At 37.5% G+C, this 19072-nt stretch overlaps 1 protein-coding gene across 1 annotated transcript in view; it reads left to right on the top strand.

Moving 5' to 3' along the window:
• The window catches only part of LOC309811962 (uncharacterized protein C12orf56), a gene marked incomplete at both ends in the record, with an annotated part of 60743 nt that extends 42194 nt beyond the window's left edge, over nt 1-18549 (top strand). The window contains 6 exon segments of the mRNA XM_082635324.1: nt 9301-9424; nt 11449-11460; nt 11464-11517; nt 11822-11896; nt 14979-15157; nt 18423-18549. Coding sequence (XP_082491450.1) covers nt 9301-9424; nt 11449-11460; nt 11464-11517; nt 11822-11896; nt 14979-15157; nt 18423-18549 — 571 coding nt within the window.
• Between the last annotated feature and the right edge of the window lie 523 nt (nt 18550-19072).

The raw sequence follows: 19072 nt of genomic DNA, 5'->3' as shown, positions 1-19072 counted from the left end.
GCATATTTTCCGACCACAACGCTATGAGATTAGAAATCAATTACACGGAAAAAAATGTAAAAAACACAAACACATGGAGGCTAAACAATACGTTATAAATAACCAAGAGATCACTGAGGAAATAAAAAAATACCTAGAGACAAATTATAACAAAAACACGACTATCCAAAACCTATGGGATGCAGCAAAAGCAGTTCTAAAAGGGAAGTTTATAGCAATACAAGCCTACCTCAAGAAGCAAGAAAAATATCAAATAAACAATCTAAACTTACACCTAAAAGAACTAGAAAAAGAACAAACAAAACCCAAAGTTAGTAGAAGGAAAGAAATCATAAAGATCAGAGCAGAAATAAATGAAATAGAAACAAAGAAAACAATAGCAAAGATCAATAAAACTAAAAGCTGGTTCTTTGAGAAGATAAACAAAATTGATAAACCTTTAGCCAGACTCATCAAGAAAAAGAGGGAGAGGACTCAAATAAATAAAGTTAGAAATGAAAAAGGAGAAGTTACAACAGACACCACAGAAATACAAAGCATCCTAAGAGACTACTACAAGCAACTTTATGCCAATAAAATGGACAACCTGGAAGAAATGGACACATTCTTAGAAAGGTATAACCTTCTAAGACTGAACCAGGAAGAAATAGAAAATATGAACAGACCAATCACAAGTAATGAAATTGAAACGGTGATTAAAAATCTTCCAACAAACAAAAGTCCAGGACCAGATGGCCTCACAGGCGAATTCTATCAAACATTTAGAGAAGAGCTAACACCCATCCTTCTCAAACTCTTCCAAAAAATTGCAGAGGAAGGAACACTCCCAAACTCATTCTATGAGCCCACCATCACGCTGATACCAAAACCAGATAAAGATACTACAAAAAAAGAAAATTACAGACCAATATCACTGATGAATATTGATGCAAAAATACTAGCAAACAGAATCCAACAACACATTAAAAGGATCATACACCATGATCAAGTGGGATTTATCCCAGGGATGCAAGGATTCTTCAATATACACAAATCCATCAATGTGATACACCATATTAACAAAGTGAAGAATAAAAACCATATGATCATCTCAATAGATGCAGAAAAAGGTTTTGACAAAATTCAACACCCAGTTATGATAATAACTATCCAGAAAGTGGGCATAGAGGGAACCTACCTCATCATAATAAAGGCCATATATGACAAACCCACAGCAAACATCATTCTCAATGGTGAAAAACTGAAAGCATTTCCTCTAAGATCAGGAAGAAGACAAGGATGTCCACTCTCACCACTATTATTCAACATAGTTTTGGAAGTCCTGGCCATGGCAATCAGAAAAGAAAAAGAAACACAAGGAATACAAATTGGAAAAGAAAAAGCAAAACTGTCACTGTTTGCAGATGACATGATACTATACATAGAGAATTCTAAAGATGCCACCAGAAAACTACTCGAGCTAATCAATGAATTTGGTAAAGTTGCAGGATACAAAATTAATGCACAGAAATCTCTTGCATTCTTATACACTAACAATGAAAGATCAGAAAGGGAAATTAATGAAAGAATCCCATTCACCATTGCAACAAAAAGAATAAAATACCTGGGAATAAACCTACCTAAGGAGGTAAAAGACCTGTACTCAGAAAACTATAAGATGTTGATGAAAGAAATCAAAGATGTCCCAAACAGATGGAGAGATATACCATGTTCTTGGATTTGAAGAATCAATACTGTGAGAATGACTATACTACCCAAAGCAATCTACAGATTCAATGCAATCCCTATCAAACTACCAATGGCTTTTTTTTATAGAACAAAAATCTTAAAATTTGTATGGAGACACAAAAGACCCTGAATAGCCAAAGCAGTCTTCAGGGGAAAAAATGGAGCTGGAGGAATCAGACTCCTTGACTTCAGACTATACTAAAAAGCTACAGTAATCAAGACAATATGGTATTGGTACAAAAACAGAAATATAGATCAATGGAACAGGATAGAAAGCCCAGAGGTAAACCCACGCACCTATGGTCAACTAATCTATGACAAAGGAGGCGAGGATATACAATGGAGAAAAGACAGTCTCTTCAATGAGTGGTGCTGGGTCAATATTTAAAAAACAAACAACCCAATCAAAAAATGGGCAGAAGACCTAAATAGACATTTCTCCAAAGAAGACATACAGATGACCAAGAAGCACATGAAAAGCTGCTCAACATCACCAGTTATTAGAGAAATGCAAATCAAAACTACAATGAGGTATCACCTCACACCAATTAGAGTGAGCATCATTAGAAAATCTACAAACAACAAATGCTGGAGAGGGTGTGGAGAAAAGGGAACGCTCTTGCACCGTTGGTGGGAATGTAAACTGATACAGCCACTATGGAGAACAGTATGGAGGTTCCTTAAAAAACTAAAAATAGAACTACCATATGACCCAGCAATCCCACTACTGGGCATATGCCCAGAGAAATCCATAATTCAAAAAGACACATGCACCCCAATGTTCATTGCAGCACTATTTACAATAGCCAGGTCATGGAAGCAACCTAAATGCCCATCGACAGATGAATGGATAAAGAAGGTGTGGTACATGTATACAATGGAATAGTACTCGGCCATAAAAAGGAACGAAATTGGGTCATTTGTGGAGACGTGGATGGATCTAGAGACTGTTATACAGAGTGAAGTAAGTCAGAAAGAGAAAAACAAATATTATATATTAACACATATATATGGAACATAGAAAAATGGTACAGATGAACCGGTTTGCAGGGCAGAAATAGACACAGATGTAGAGAACAAATGTATGGACACCAAAGGGCAAAGTGTTGGGGGTGGTGGTGGCTGTGAAATAAATTGGGACATTGGGATTGACATATATATGCTAATATTATGAAATATATAACTAATAAGAACCTGCTGTATAAAAAAAAAAAGAGTAGCCCCCACTCGCCACAACTAGAGGAAGCCGCACACAGCAACGGAGACCCATTGCAGCCAAAAATTTAAAAAAAAAAAAGGCCATATAGTAAATTTTTTTGGCTTTTCAGGCCATATAGTCTCTGTTGAAACTACTTAATGCTGCCATTGTCACAAAAACACCCACAGACAATATGCAAAGGAATGGGCACAGCTGTGTTCCAGTAAAGCTTTATTTACAAAAACAGGTTCTAGGCTATTTGGACTGCAGGCCATAGTTTGTTGACCCCTGCTTTACAGCATACAAGGAAAATATACTCTGTTATTTTCTCTGCATACTTCTTTATGCAGTTGATGGTACTGCCATTTTCCCAATCTCCAAGAGAGAGATTCAAAATTATGAATGATATTTACATCTTCTCCACACTGAAAGTATTGCTAAGTCATGTTACCCTTTTTGTCCACCTTTTGGTCCCTACGTTTCTTTATCCAAGATGGAGAAAATCATTCTTACCAATCTCTGCTGTAAAGTGTTGCATATTAATTGTCTGTCTTAACTTGGTTCAACCACATCAGCCCTACTCCATCAAGCCTCTTTCCTGATATGTCTAATTCTTTTCATGTCCTTTGATATATATATTATATTGCTATAGTAGAGTCTGGTTATAACACTAACTTTTCAGTCAATTTTTATATTCATAGGGGTCAAATCATGTTACCTATACCATTAACTACCACCATAAATGTTTAATACAACTAATAATCTTCTATTGCCATGGAACCAATTACCACAAATTTAGTGGCTTCAAACAACATATACTTATTCTGTCACAGTTTCTGTAGATCAGGAAATTTGGGCACAGCTTAGGTGGCTCCTCTGCTCAGGGTCTCATAAGGCTTCAGTCAAGGTGTTGGCTGGGGCTGCAGCCTCATCCGAGGCTCGGGGCCCTCTTCCAAGCTCATTGGGTAGTTGTTAGCGGAATTAATTTCCTTATAGCTGTAAAACTCATGACAGCTCGCTTCTTGGCAGGAATATCTCTGAGCTCAGGAAAGGCCTAAACTCTCCTTTAAAGGGCTCACCTCATTAGATCAGGCCCACTCAGGATAATCTTTGATTAACTCAAAAGTCAACTAATTGGGGATCTCAATTATATTCGCAAAATCTCTTCATCTTTCTCATCTAACATAACATAATGACAAGAGTGATAGCCTAATAGATTCACAGGTCCTGAACATACTTTAGGGGAAGGGATCATATAGTGTATATACCATGGGATGAAAATATTGGAAGCCATATTAAAATTCCGCCTACCACAATAACATAAGATGACTTATGAGACCATGAGTTTGCCATTCAAAGTCTGTATTTTAAGATACTTTAATACATTAAAAATTCTTACATTAGAAATAATAACAATGTAAACAATGAAAGTATCAAACTGTTTGTACCATTTTTAAGGGTGTGATGTCAACCCTATAATAAGTCTATTATAATAAGTCAGGATGAAACTACCAGTTTAGATTAAAATTCTTTTTTCTATTATTGGCTTAATGGATTTTAAATTGAGTTGGCAGAAGGGATAGATTTCAAATTAAATTCCATTTGAGCAAATAAAAAAGCATTTATTCATTTCAGCATTTTTCTCTTTATGTTTTCATAAGTAGAAATTTTATTTGTTCAACCCACTTCATTGTATTCTTGAAATATGCCATAATCCTTTCTTTTTTTTCAGTATCCTTATGGTTGAATTCATGTATTACCACAGCAAGTGACTCAGAATTTGAGAGTTCCTTCCCATAGCCTAGGATATATGATACTTTGAAATGAAGCTGTTGCTGAAAATAAAGGACTATAATTAAATATAACAGTGAATGGAAAGTCAATTCAAACTTAATATCAGGAAAAGCTTCTAAATGGAGTGCTTTGTTGATTTTGGAAGTGTCTTCTGAAAACAGACTGGCTGTTTTATAAAACAGCCTGAATAAAACATTAGCAAATATCCTGTAGGACATATCCTGCTTTTTTGAGCAATGTGCTAACTGACAATGTTCTAACTTCTTTTGCAGGTATGAGAACTAGACTTGTTTTCTTTTTTAAATTTATTTATTTATTTAGTTAGTTATTTTTGGCTGCATTGGGTCTTTGTTGCTGCACGCGGGCTTTCTTTTTTCTAGTTGCGGTGAGCGGGGGCTACTCTTCCTTGCAGTGTGCAGGCCTCTCATCGCGGTGGCTTCTCTTGTTGCGGAGCACGGGCTCTAGGCTGTGGGCTTCATTAGTTGTAGCACATGGGCTCAGTAGTTGTGGCTCACGGACTCTAGAGCGCAGGCTCAGTAGTTGTGGCGCACGGGCTTAGTTGCTTTGAGGCATGTGGGATCTTCCCGGACCAGGGCTCGAACCCGTGTCCCCTGAATTGGCAGGCGGATTCTTAACCACTGCACCACCAGGGAAGCCCTAGACTTGATTTTTGATTGGAGAAACGAGGGGAATTATATTTCTAGTAGAATTTTGGTAAACTTCTAATCATGGTAATGATTTAAATGATTGTAAAAAGATTAGGAAGTCTCAAATATTACTAAACAAGGATTGTTTATATTCTTCTTTATTCCATTATGAAAGGAATGCTTAAGGTTATAGAGAATTTTTATACAGTGCTATATGTACATTCTTTTTTTTTTTTTTTTTTTTTTTTGCGGTACACGGGCCTCTCACTGTTGTGGCCTCTCCTGTTGCGGAGCACAGGCTCTGGACATGCAGGCCCAGTGGCCGTGGCTCACGGGCCCAGCCGTTCTGCGGCATGTGGGATCTTCCCGGACCGGGGCACGAACCCGTGTCCCCTGCATCGGCGGGCGGACTCTCAACCACTGCGCCACCAGGGAAGCCCATGTAAATTCTTTTATTGTTCCTATCTGTCAAAGCTACTCTGATACTGACTTCAATTAGGCAACTGATATTTTCAGTGGTCTGCCTTCAGCTCCTTTTCAACCATACATGGGTTGTACTATACACATGAAAATAGGGTTACTAATCCAGCTTCTCAGGATGCACGTTTTGAATTGTGATTTTTTTTGTGTGTGCCTTTTTATTTTCAAATACTATGATATATTATTCAAATATATAGTAACATTTAAGTGAGTTATTAGTGTACGTTAGTGGACTGTACTAACAGTCCACATTTTTGTTTGAAATCAAAAGACTTCAAGTTTAATACTAGTTTTATTCACGAATAGCTAGTGATCTTTAGTGGAACAGTAAACCTCTGAAATGCTTTGTTAAAAAAAGGTTTCTCAAGTCAAAAAACTTAAGAGATAAACGTTTTAAGAAATGCTTCATACTGTTTCTTTGTCCCAGAGATAAACAGATATAAAATCTCTGAGAAGTCCTGTAGTAAAGCTATCCAGTGAACATGGCTTACCCAAGTATTTCCCATACTTCCTTTGACCACAGAACCTATTTTGACTATAATATTGCCTGGAATAAGTAATCCATAAAAAGCCCTTTGGGAAATACTGCTATAATTTAAATCACTCAAATTTCCCTTAAATCCAGATTCCCTAAGCTTTCCAAGCTAAGTGAACTTCTAGAACTATATTTTTTCTGAACCAAAAGACCAAGAAATTATATTTTCACTTAAATGTTTTATCACTAGACATTTGTCTGCATGTCTAGGGATACAAAAGTTCAGTCAAGAATGATCTGCAATCGCCACTAAAAACTACTAGAGCTCATAAATGAATTTGGTAAAGTTGCAGGATTCAAAATTAATACACAGAAATCTGTTGCATTTCTATACACTAACAATGAACTACCAGAAAGAGAAATTAAGAAAACAATCCTGGGAGGGGCAATATAGGGGTAGGGATTAAGAGGTACAAACTATTATGTATAAAATAAGCTACAAGGATATGTTATACAACATGGGGAATATGGCCAATATTTTATAATAACTATAAATGGAGTAGAACCTTTGAAAATTGTGAATCAGTATAGTGTACACCTGTAACTTATATAATATTGTACATCAACTATACATCAATTTAAAAAACCATGATGAATTACCACTTCATAAAAAACAAAACAAAACAATCTCATTTACAATCACATCAAGAAGATAAAATACCTAGGAATAAACTTACCTAAGGAGGAATAAACCTACCTAAGGGAGGTAAACCTACCTTATAGTTTTCTGAGGTAAAACCTACCTCAGAGGGCTTCCCTGGTGGCGCAATGGTTGAGAGTCCTCCTGCCGATGCAGGGGACATGGGTTCGTGCCCCGGTCCAGGAAGATCCCACATGCCATGGAGTGGCTAGACCCGTGAGCCATGACCGTTGAGTCTGCGCGTCCGGAGCCTGTGCTCCGCAATGGGAGAGGCCACAACAGTGAGAGGCCCGTGTACCGCAAAAAAAAAAAAAAAAAAAAAAAAAAAAACCTACCTCAGAAAACTGTAAGACTGATGAAAGAAATTGAAGATGATGTAAACAGATGGAAAGATATACTGTGTTCGTGGATTGGAAGAATTAATATCCTTAAAATGACCATATTACCCAAGGCAAGCTACAGATTCAATATAATCCCTATCAAAATACCAATGGCATTTTTCACACAACTAGAGCAAACAATTAAAAAACTTGTATGGAAACACAAAAGGCCCCATATAGCCAAAACAATCTTGAGAAAAAACAGCTAGAGGTATCATGCTCCCTGACTTCAGACTATACTACAAAGCTACAATAATCAAAACAATATGGTACTGGCATGAAAACAGCCACATAGATCAATGGAACAGAATAGAGAGCTCAGAAATAAACCCATGCACTTATGGTCAATTAATCTACAACAAAGGATGCAAGAATATACAATGGAGAAAAGACAGCCGCTTCAGTAAGTGGTGCCAGGAAAACTGGACAGCTACATGTAAAAGAATGAAATTAGAACATTTTCTCATACCATATTCAAAAATAAACTCAAAATGGATTAGAGACCTAAATGTAAGACCATAAACCATAAAACTCCTAGAAGAAAACATAGGCAGAACACTCTTTGACATGAATTGTAGCAATGCTGTTTTGGATCTGTCTCCAAAGGCAAAGGAAACAAAAGCAAAACTGAACAAGTGGGACCTAATTAAACTTAAAAGCTTTTGCACAGCAAAGGAAACCATTGACAAGATGAAAAGACAACCTACTGAATGGGAGAAAATATCTGCAAATGATATGACTGATAAAAGATTAATATCCAAAATATGAAACAACTCATACAACTCAATGCAAAAAAAACCCCCAAACAACCCGATTAAAAAATGGGCAGAAGACCTGAAAAGACATTTATTCGAAGAAGACATACAGATGGCAAACAGGCAAATGAAAAGATGCTCGACATCACTAGTCATCAGAGAAATGCAAATCAAAACCACAATGAGATAGCACCTCACATCTGCCAGAATGACTATCATCAAAAAGACCACAAATACAAATGTTGGTGAGGATGTGGAAAAAGGGGAATTCTTGTACACTGTTGGTGGGAATGTAAATTGGTGCAGCCACTATGGAAAACAGTATGGAGGTTTCTCAAAAAATTAAAAATAGAATTACCATATGATCCAGCAATTCCATTCCTGGGTATATATCTAAACAAAATGAGAAACACTAATTCGAAAAGATACATGCACTCCAATGTTCATAGCAGCATTATTTATAATTGCCAAAATATGGATGCAACCTTAGTGTCTATTAACAGATGAATGGATAAAGAAGATGTAGTGTGTGTGTGTGTATATATATGTGTGTGTGTGTATATATATACACACACACACACAATGGAATAGTGCTCAGCTCTAAAAAAGAATAAAATTTTGCCATTTGCAACAACATGAATGGACCTGGAGGGTGTTACGCTTAGTGAAATAAGTCAAACGGTGAAAGACAAACACTGTATGATATCACTTATATGTGGAATCTAAAAAATAAAACTAATGAATCTGACAAAAAAGAAACAGACTCACAGATATAGAGGACAAACTAGTGCTTACCAGTGGGCAGAGGGAAGGGGGAAGGGGCAAGACAGACATAGGGAATTAAGAGGGCAAACTACTACGTATAAAATAAATAAGCTATAAGGCTATATTGTACAAAATGGGGAATACAGCCAATATTTTATAATAACTATAAATGGAGTATAATCTATAAAATTTTTGAATCACTATATTATATACCTGAAACAAATATAATATTGTAAATCAACTATACCTCAATTAAAAAAAAAGAATGGTCTGCAATGCTTCATACTTGTAAGTATAATTACACTCAGTTTCTGCAAACTTAGTGTCACTGCTATTTTTTTTTAACTTTCTCATTAATTGCCTTTATTTTTTTTTCAGGGGAACACTATTTAACCTCTTGGTAATTTTAATTAGCGAGCCTCAGATTTCAAAATCTTGTCCTGTGTTTGACATCCAGTTGGTGGTTGATTCAGCTTTAGTTGAGATGTTTTTTGATGCTGAGGTGAGATGAGAATTTTGGAATAGACTAACTACAATATATAGGGGTCCTGGGTTCTTCTATGTGGACCAGGACATCATAGAGTATAGAAAGATAATTAAATCAAAGAGTAAATATGTTGTTATTAACCTCAAAATTTAGATAGCTATTCTGTCAATATTACTATTATATCCATTTTATATGTTTTAAAGTATGCATACTAAGAAAAATAATTAGTATTCTTTATACATTAGATAAATCTGTTTATATTTGTCTCTATATAAAATATTTACATATATAATTCCACAGCAAGTGTCTAACGGGTAAAAAAGCACTGTCTTAGAGATTTTAGGATTAACGCTCTTGCCTTAGTTTACCATTTCCTTACCTATCTAAGTAGTGCAAACTTAGAGTTACTTATTTTTCTAAAGTTTTACTAAAACATTAGAGATATCAAAGTGCCTATAATGCACTTATTCTGAGAGAATAAATCAGGTATTATTAGTTTATTTTGAGTAGGCCAACACAGAATTTCTTTAAAGGATGGGACATGATTTCATAGTTGTTGAACATACAATCAGAGTTATGTTTTAGAAAACTCTTAAATTCACTCATTCATTCAATAAATATTTATTGAGCATCTGTTATGAGCTAAACAGTGTGCTAGGCAGTGGATAGACAGATGTTAGTCAAATATAACATCAATGTGTTACAGCAGACTGTATACAGAGCGTCTATGATACCAATATCAACAGTGGAGTGAGGGAATTAGGGATGAAAGAGGAGGATGGAAGCAAGACTGACAGGCAAAGGTGTTAAGAAGCTAGTGCTGTAGTCCAGGTGAGGGATGATATGGGCCAGAAGGAAGGCTTCCTTGACCCCTAAACAAAACTAGGCTTTCTTTTTAGAGCTCTCCTACCTTACTGTGTTTTCCTTTCATAGCCCTTGTCTCAGTTTGTAACTGTGCAATTTATGTGATTATTAGACTGATGTCTGTTCCCCACTAGACTGTATACTCCATGAGGGCAGGAACCATGTCTCTTGTTACTCTCCATTAGTACAGTACAGTACTCCAACTAGTACAGTGTCTGATGCATGTTTGTTGAATAAATGAAAAAAAGGGATAGTAGTTGTGAAGAGGAAAGATTACAGAAATTTTTAGGAAACTGAGTTGATAAGTTGATGGGAAAATAAAGAGTTAAGATTAGATGACTTCTAGATTCTGGCCTGGGTGACAGATAAGAATTACAACAAGAAGAGTAGGTTTAAAGGGGAAATAATGAACTTGGTTTTGGATTAGTTTATTTGATTTGCCTTTGATATTTCCATATGAAAATATTTAGTGGGCAGTGTAGATAGGTCTGAATTTCCTGTTTTTGGATCTGCTGATCTTTTGCACCTGGGCTATTAGTGAAGCCATGAGCAAATCATATAAATTCTGGTTCCAAGGTCTAATAGAGTGGGAGATTTCAAAATAGAGCTCTTCCTTGCAAAGAATACCATCAGGGAAAATGTGTTGGCCTGTAGCATGCCTACAGACACAGTTCTTTCTCACGCACCAAGTGGCCTATGGGCTAGAAGACAGCTTTACCAACTGTTTGGATTTCTTGAGAACAACAGCAACAAAATGTCTCTAACCCTATATTTACCCATACCACAGAAGGAGTTATCCTTCAAGTTGGGCATAAGACTAAATTCCCCAGGGAATCTCCCACTTTAATTCTGGGGAGCAAATTTCTACATTCTTGAAAGGAAGCAGGGTTGCTGATCTGAATGATTTTGCAAATCAAGTGTGCAATTTTTTTGTGTTAGTATTCTATAGGACCTTGTATCTTCTTTCCATGACCCACTTTCTTAGCCATTATTAAATGTGCACTCATTTTATGAGAGCCACTTTTTTGAGAACAGAACAAGAAAATTAACCACACTAATATTTTTTGTTGATCATAAATTCTTTTATAAATACTTAAAGAGAACCAAGAGAAATGATCATTTTCTGGCTGTGCCAATGATATTGCATTGATTACTATTTAAAATTCTCATTACAGAAGCTTATCCTGTAATATACAGATACAGCTACAGCACTTTTATATGAGATACTTCTTGTCTTTCAGCAGATACAATATGTTTTTATTATACATACTATATTGTGTGATTATATGTCATGACTGTCATATGATATATATGATTAATAATATACCTTAAAAATGTTTGTATTAGAGATAATCTCCAAAATTGGTTGATTTAAATGATAGTACTGCTTTTGCTCTTAAGTGTTCATCTAGCTTATTTTCCTAAATACTGATTTTAAAGCTTTGATTAATCAGGATAAAATGTATTTGAGAATGAATATCTTTTTAGGTATCTTTTTACAACTTGAACTTCATGAATATAACTTGTTTATTTCCTTGAATCTTTTAGGGAAATCTTGGATTGGGGTCATCAAAGTTTGCTATTAGCTGGATGATGTCCTTTCTACAAAGTCGTCCTCCCATAGTAAGTACCTAGAAGCAGAAACAAAACTACCACTCAAGGCTAATGAAACAGATGCTCTTGTGCTTAATTAATAAAACAAAATTTCTCTGTAAGTAGTCAAGTTTATAAAACAGAAGAAAATGTAAATTTGATGATTTTATTAACCACAATAAAATGTTTTTATATTTGGGGCATGAATGTTTAAGGTACTGAAATGATATCTTAAATGTGATCTTTATTTAATGAAAAGCTCTGGGCTTCCCTGGTGGCGCAGTGATTGAGAGTCCGCCTGCCGATGCAGGGGACACGGGTTCATGCCCCGGTCTGGGAGGATCCCACATGCCGCGGAGCGGCTGGGCCCGTGAGCCATGGCTGCTGAGCCTGCGCGTCCGGAGCCTGTGCTCCGCAACGGGAGAGGCCACAACAGTGAGAGGCCCGCATACCGCAAAAAAAAAAAAAAAAAAAAGAAAAGCCCTAAGATATATGCAGAAAACAATATTAAAATACTGGCTGTATAATTAAGTGAAAAAAATGAACATTTATCTTAAACACTGAGTGTGAGTTGGCAAGTATGAATATAACACTTTTAATACTCTGGCCACTCTGTCCTGGCAGCCACCATCCTGGTCTGTAATATCACCATCTCTCTCCTTGACACTATAATTGCACCTACATGATCTGTCCTATCTTCCCACCAGACTACAGTCAGAGGAACCTATTCAACATAAAAATCTGATTATGTCATCCCTTGCTTTAAATCTCTCGCAATAAAGAAAGATAAAACAAATAAAGACTAAACTCCTTAATATGGCCGACAAGGCTGTACATATTATGACCCTACAGCCTCATCAGTTGCCTCACTCTTCCATGTCGGTCTCATACCCACTGCTCACCCCCAACACCCCCAACTCCGTCACAGGATCTTCACCATTCCCTCGGTCTGCCCTCCTCAAACACTTTCCCCTCCCTTTCCCACCTAGTTAACTCCTACTTGTCCTTCAGGCCTCAGTGCCCCTTCCTGGTGCAGGGTGGGGGGGATGATTCTCTCACCTCTGACTAGGTAAGATTCCCCCATTATGGGCACACAATCATAGCATGGCGCCTTCTTCCTTTTCTTCATAGGACTTGTCACTGTTGCAGTCACATGTGTTTGTGTTATTATTTGGTTCTTTCTTGTGGTAGCCATTAGTGTCCACACATATTCTGGCTCTCTCTCCTTCCAGGCACGTAGTAGGAGTGCACATCCTTCCCCACTTGAAATTAGGTGGCTCTCTGTTTTTGCTTTGGCCAATGGAATCTGAGCAGAAGTAACCTATGTCACTTCTTGCGCAAAGGTTTAGGAGCCAGTGCATGCTTCCCTGCCTTCTTTTTTCCTTCTGGCATGGTGACTGGCAACACTCCATATGGTCCTGAGTGACTACAATGAGCAGAACCCCCTACTGACCCTTAAGGGACATACAGTGTGAGCAAATAATAAACCTTTGTTGTATTAAGCAAAGCATTGACGTTTTGTGAGATTTGTTACCACAGCATAACTTAGTCTATCATGATTGATACAATGTCTTTCTCCTCAAACAGACTCCAGGTGCCGTAAGGGTAGGACCTATGTCTGTTGTGCTAGGCACACAATAGATGCTAAATAAAATATCTGCTGAATTGATTCTAACAAAGGCTTTATCCCCTAATCTCTTTTCATGTGCCCAAACTTACTTTCCCTTTATTCATTCATGTATTTGTCTATTCAATCAACATAGATTTAAGTGGAAATCTTTTCAAAAGGCAGTAACCCAAACTAAATTTTCATTGCTAATGGAGGATTTGACATGTGGTATTATGTTCTCTTTCCATATATGAAGATGCCTCTCTTGACCATCGGTGGTTTTCTGCTTTGAGGTATTTTTCTAGAGTGATGTTGAGTCTGTTCTAGGGAATCTAGATTCTCTTGCCAGATCTCTGTGACATACGTTTCCAAAAACTTGGCTGGAGGCAGAGGGTACACTTGCCAGTAGTACAGCCAATTACCTTATTCAGAGACTGAACCCAAGAACTTGGCTCCTTTAGCAGCACATAGACCCCGACCAATCTCAGGCCCACTTCAGAGTGCTGTAAAGTTATAGTCATTCCCAGCCCAGAAGCTCTTATGTGCAAGATGCAAAACCCTTCCTTTTTCTGTGCGGTGGTTCCAGACGGGGTCCTAAAAACTACAAGCAACAGGAAAGTTTCCTTATCAACCTCTAGGGTTGGTTCGCCAAAGGAACTGAGTTGATTATGAGCCCAGACTGTGACCATAAAGCATGTCAGGATGAAAGATGGCAAAAGGACCACTAACACTGTTTAAAGCTTTGGTATTAACCCATTTCTAAAGAGTCTGGATAGAAACAGACCATTTGAGAGAAATTTGCAAGCAAGGAACCTGTTGGGATCATTGAATACACCATCCCAGTCAGCGCTGGCTGATTCTCTTACTTGGTTGGAGCAAGATGCTAAAGTAATTAAAAATTTAATCCCCATATGGCCATTGCTTTGTTTCCCTGCTCCAGACTCTCTGACCTCAATCTGCGTTTGCCTGACACAATACCTAGTAAATATGTGTAAATGGATCTGAATTGGGGAAACCTCACTTCAAATCACCTGCCCTACTTAGGAATGGTCTGTAGCAACATCAATAGAAAAGGCCACATTTATTGGTACTAATTTAAGGGGCATCCAGAATGACCTGCTTATTAGAGCCTGAAAGAACACTAGTTTTCCTTTCTGTTTTTTTACAGTAGCCTAAATTTATACTTCCAATGCTCTCCTTCCACTTTGGAGCCAAACTTCTTTGACAGTCAGTACTAGTTCTGATCCTGCTTGTAGGGGGGCAAATGGCAAACCCAATTTGTCTATGGTTTGGTGCTGAGTACCATTTCAATAAGAAATAGCACAATGCATCTATGGTCTGGTGCTCTCTGAGTACCATTTCAATAAGAAATAGCACAATGCAAGGGCATTGGTGTAAGGGTGGTGAGGACCTCAGCCTAGATTTATAGTTGAGATTCCAGCTGAAGTAGGTGCTCTTACAGGTGTCATGCAGCCTACATGTAACTGCATTTTCCTGGTCTAGATTACTTTTGTGGCCAGAATTGGGAAACGAGGGGTGAAGGGGCTTTCAGCTTCATTTCAGCTGCTAAGTCCTGGCCAAGCAGTTCTGTTATACCAGCAGTTTTACATCCTCAAGAGCTGCCTGCAGTACAGCAAGACTTTAGCTGAGTATATTAGGAATGACAACAGAGAAGAATTCAGGTGAGAAAAAGTCGGAATCTTATCTGCAGTAAAATCCACTCATTTCTGATTTTCACGCAAAACTACAACGCTGCCCAATATTTAGAAGATTAAGTGACAAAGGGAAATTCTAATTTTTGTTTTTAATAATATTTTACTTTGATAAAATAGTTACCTTACTGTGGAAAGTTAGGATTTGGGGGTGGGGGGTGGGCGGGTGGTGCTCTAAGAACCATTGCCACTTGAAGCACATTCCCAGGCCAGAAAAGACTAGTTCACTAGTCTTTTCATCAAAGCTCTCTCTGAAGAACTGTTTCTCCCTCATTGTCTTGATTTCAACCAGCATCTATCTCACAGAATCATGTTAATGATTTTAACATGCTGTGAGTAATGGAAAGTAACCAACCCTACTAAAGGAGACGATATATTATGGGTTGTGAATTAACTGAGTCACTGGGAAAGAAAAATAATTGATAAAGGAGGAACAATGAATGCAGTTATTAGGGGTTTTTTGTTTGTTTGTTTCATTTACCCCTCTCTTACTCTCCATAACAAAATAGTAAGAAAGAACATTAGCAAACCTTTGTTTCATTAGTCAGCTTGTTTTGCACCTCAGGGGTTCCTGCTTCTATTTATAGGCTGCCAAAGCCAAATGCACTTAGCCATACAGCCCTGCATTGGCACCTATCAAGGAAAAAAAACCTAGGTTGTGTCTAACTTAAGATGAAAAGGGTGCAGCAGGCATAGCTTTGCTACCAGTTTGGATGGAGACATACAAGGATGTGGAGGCATATATTATGGCCTAAAGATTTGCTTTAAAAAATGTTACAGTCCAACTTGTGGATCCTGTTTTTCCTCCATGTGGTTTTATACCATAGGTTCCACTCTGGCTCCCAAAAAAGAGTTTTGTTGGGCCCACTCTGAGTTGGTGCACACAACCCAATTTTTTCCTCACTTTTTTTGAGGTAAAATTCATATAGCATGAAATTCACCATTTTAAACATTTTAAAGTGTGCACCTCAGTGGCTTTTAATACATTTCACAATGTTGTGCAGCCATCACCCCTATCTAATTGCCGAACATTTTCATCACTGTCAAAGAAACCTGTTAGGGCTTCCCTGGTGGCGCAGTGGTTGAGAGTCCGCCTGCCGATGCAGGGGACACGGGTTCGTGCTCTGGTCCGGGAAGAACCCACATGCTGCGGAGCGTCTGGGCCCGTGAGCCATGGCCGCTGAGCCTGCGCGTCCAGAGCCTGTGCTCCGCAGCGGGAGAGGCCACGGCAGTGAGAGGCCCACGCACCGCAAAAAAAAAAAAAAAAAAAAAAAGAAACCTGTTACCCATGAAACAGTTACACCCCAGGCCCTGGCAACCACTAATCTTTCTGTCTCTGTGGATTTGCCTATTCTAGACATTTCATACAAATATAATCATACAACATATGGCCTTTGTGTCTGGCTTCTTTCACTTAGCATGATGTTTTCAAGGTTCATCCATGTTGTAGCATGGATCACACAAACCAATTTTTAAAAAATAGTTATGCACATTTAAAAATCAGAACAATGGCAAAGAGTGTCACATGCCTACATGACAATAGTTGGTCAGGGCCCAAAAGCAGCTACCTTCTTAGGTAGATCATGCACTGTTTAGTTTGCCACTGTCTCCTCTCTCTGTCCTTACTCTTACCGTTCCTCCTACTATGTTATCTGTGGGCATTTAGGTTTGTGATCCTTGTGTTTACACAAGTGACTTTCAACCTGCCATGCATAGAATCAGTAGAGGGACTATTAAAAAATACTGACACCCAGGTCTCACATGTAGAAGTTCTGTTCAGTTTGTCTGGGGTTGCACCTCGGCATTGACATTTAAAATGAACTGTCCAGGTGATTCTAATGTGCATCCAGGGTTGACAACCAATCTTTTAAGCCATCCGAGAGGCTGGCTAAAGATTTTCTTACTTTTGTCTCTTCTCTGGCCTTTGCTATACAGTTGACCCTTGAACAATGTTGTGGTTAGGGGCGCCAACCCCCATGCAGTTGAAAATCCACATATAACTTTTGACTCCACCGAAATTTAACTACTAATAGCCTATTGCTGACCAGAAGCCATTCCGATAACATAAAGTTTATTAACACATATTTTGTATGTTATATGTATTATATACTGTACTCTTACAATAAAGTCAGCTAGAGAAAAGAAACTAAGAAAATCATAAGGAAGAGAAAGTACAGAGTACTGTATTGTATTTATTGATACAGTAAGTTTATATTGTCTTTAAAAGATGAACCGTCTGTCTACCAGTATCTACATTAATATTGTCTTATATGATTCAAAACTGTAGATGTTACACATATTACTAACACTAGACATCAAAAATGAAAAGATATGAAAAAGAAATTTGTATTTATTTACAGGCATAATGACTCATGCATTGATAACAAAGAAGCAGCAATATGATTGCTTCATGGTAGCCTAGCTTATAATAATGAATGAATCATAATAAAATTTTTATGGCACACAGTATTACAGTCATATTCATAATATAGTATTGGAAAAATTGTTACGTTTTTTAAAAAACCACTTACCTGTTATGATAGGCTGATATGTAGTTTCTCCAGTTACCAGAGAGAGAAGCATACTCTATGGTATGTAATTCTTTGAAAGCAAAGTTATAAAACAGTAATAAGAAAACTAACACATTATTAATTCTATATTAAACATCACCTTATGCCTATATAAGGACAGGCTATCCACTTCAACATAAGTCTTGCTCACGATGTTCTAGACATATATTTTTGTATACTTATTGAAAAAAATCCAAGTATAAGTGGACCCATGCAGATCAAACCCATGTTGTTCAAGGGTCAACTGTACTTTTACTGAGGCTGTGGGGACGAACTCTCCTCTTCCCTCTTGACTTGGCCCTAGTGGTCACCCCAGCTTGACTCATTTCAACTCCCTGCTATGTATAGCCTGAGAAAACAAGAGGCAGGAGCCTCAGCTTACCCTGTGGTGAGGACAGTCCTGGCTTCCTTATTAATGCTTTGATAACTGATACATTATTAATGCAATTCGCTTTGCTGAAGCAAAGTGCTTCAATGAGCTGAAAGGCATACATATCAGAGGTCTTCTAGGTCACAAATGGGGGTGGTTGGAGGGCTAAAAATGCTGCAGGTTAGACTCCCCCACCCAACAACGCTACGCCAGTAAGTGTGTACGTACTGATGTGACCAGTGTGAAAAGTCTTGTTTGTAAAGCTTTCTATTTTGTTTCATTTTATGATTTGCAGGTACTTTATTCACATGCCAGCCTTGGAAAAAAGGCTCCCATTATGTTACCCTATTACCCAAGCTACCACTCAACTTTTTCATGAAGTTCTGAAATTGGTTGAACAGAAACAATGTGTGAAATGTTAATAAGAGTATAAAATGTTAATTGGGAGTCAACTTAATATTTATGAGAAACATTTTTTGATTTAATATCCAGATATTCCTGTGTTCTATAAACAAAGATTTTATTTGAAGGTTCCATCAATACCTCTCTAAGAGAATTGTTTAAAGTTTTTAATCTGCTACAAAAAAGAAACTGTTTAAATACACTGACATACATAAAGTGGGGTGAAAGACTAGCGTTCTTCTAAAAGAAAAAGTTTCTAAAAACATAAAGAAAACAGAAACCCAGGAAGAGCAAATGTAGAAAGTGTAGGCTGATGAGTTTTGTTGTCTAATAATGGTGAGTGGCATGAAGCCACTGAAATATCCAAAGATAAATTGTTGTGGGGAGTATACATTACAAAGTGATCACATTAGAGAAATGCTGGGCAATAGAATGAAATCCTCCTTCTCCACCTGTAAAAATTCTAGTGACATAAGTATTCATGGAAGAACGAGCAGAAGAATACAAGCATAGCTATAAGGAAGGTCAGTTCCTCATTTATCA

Source organism: Mesoplodon mirus (genome assembly GCF_964341445.2).
Source record: "Mesoplodon mirus genome assembly, chromosome: 11".
Taxonomy (NCBI): domain Eukaryota; kingdom Metazoa; phylum Chordata; class Mammalia; order Artiodactyla; family Ziphiidae; genus Mesoplodon; species Mesoplodon mirus.
The sequence above is the reverse complement of the archived record's forward strand: the minus strand, read 5'-3'. Positions and strand labels throughout refer to the sequence as shown.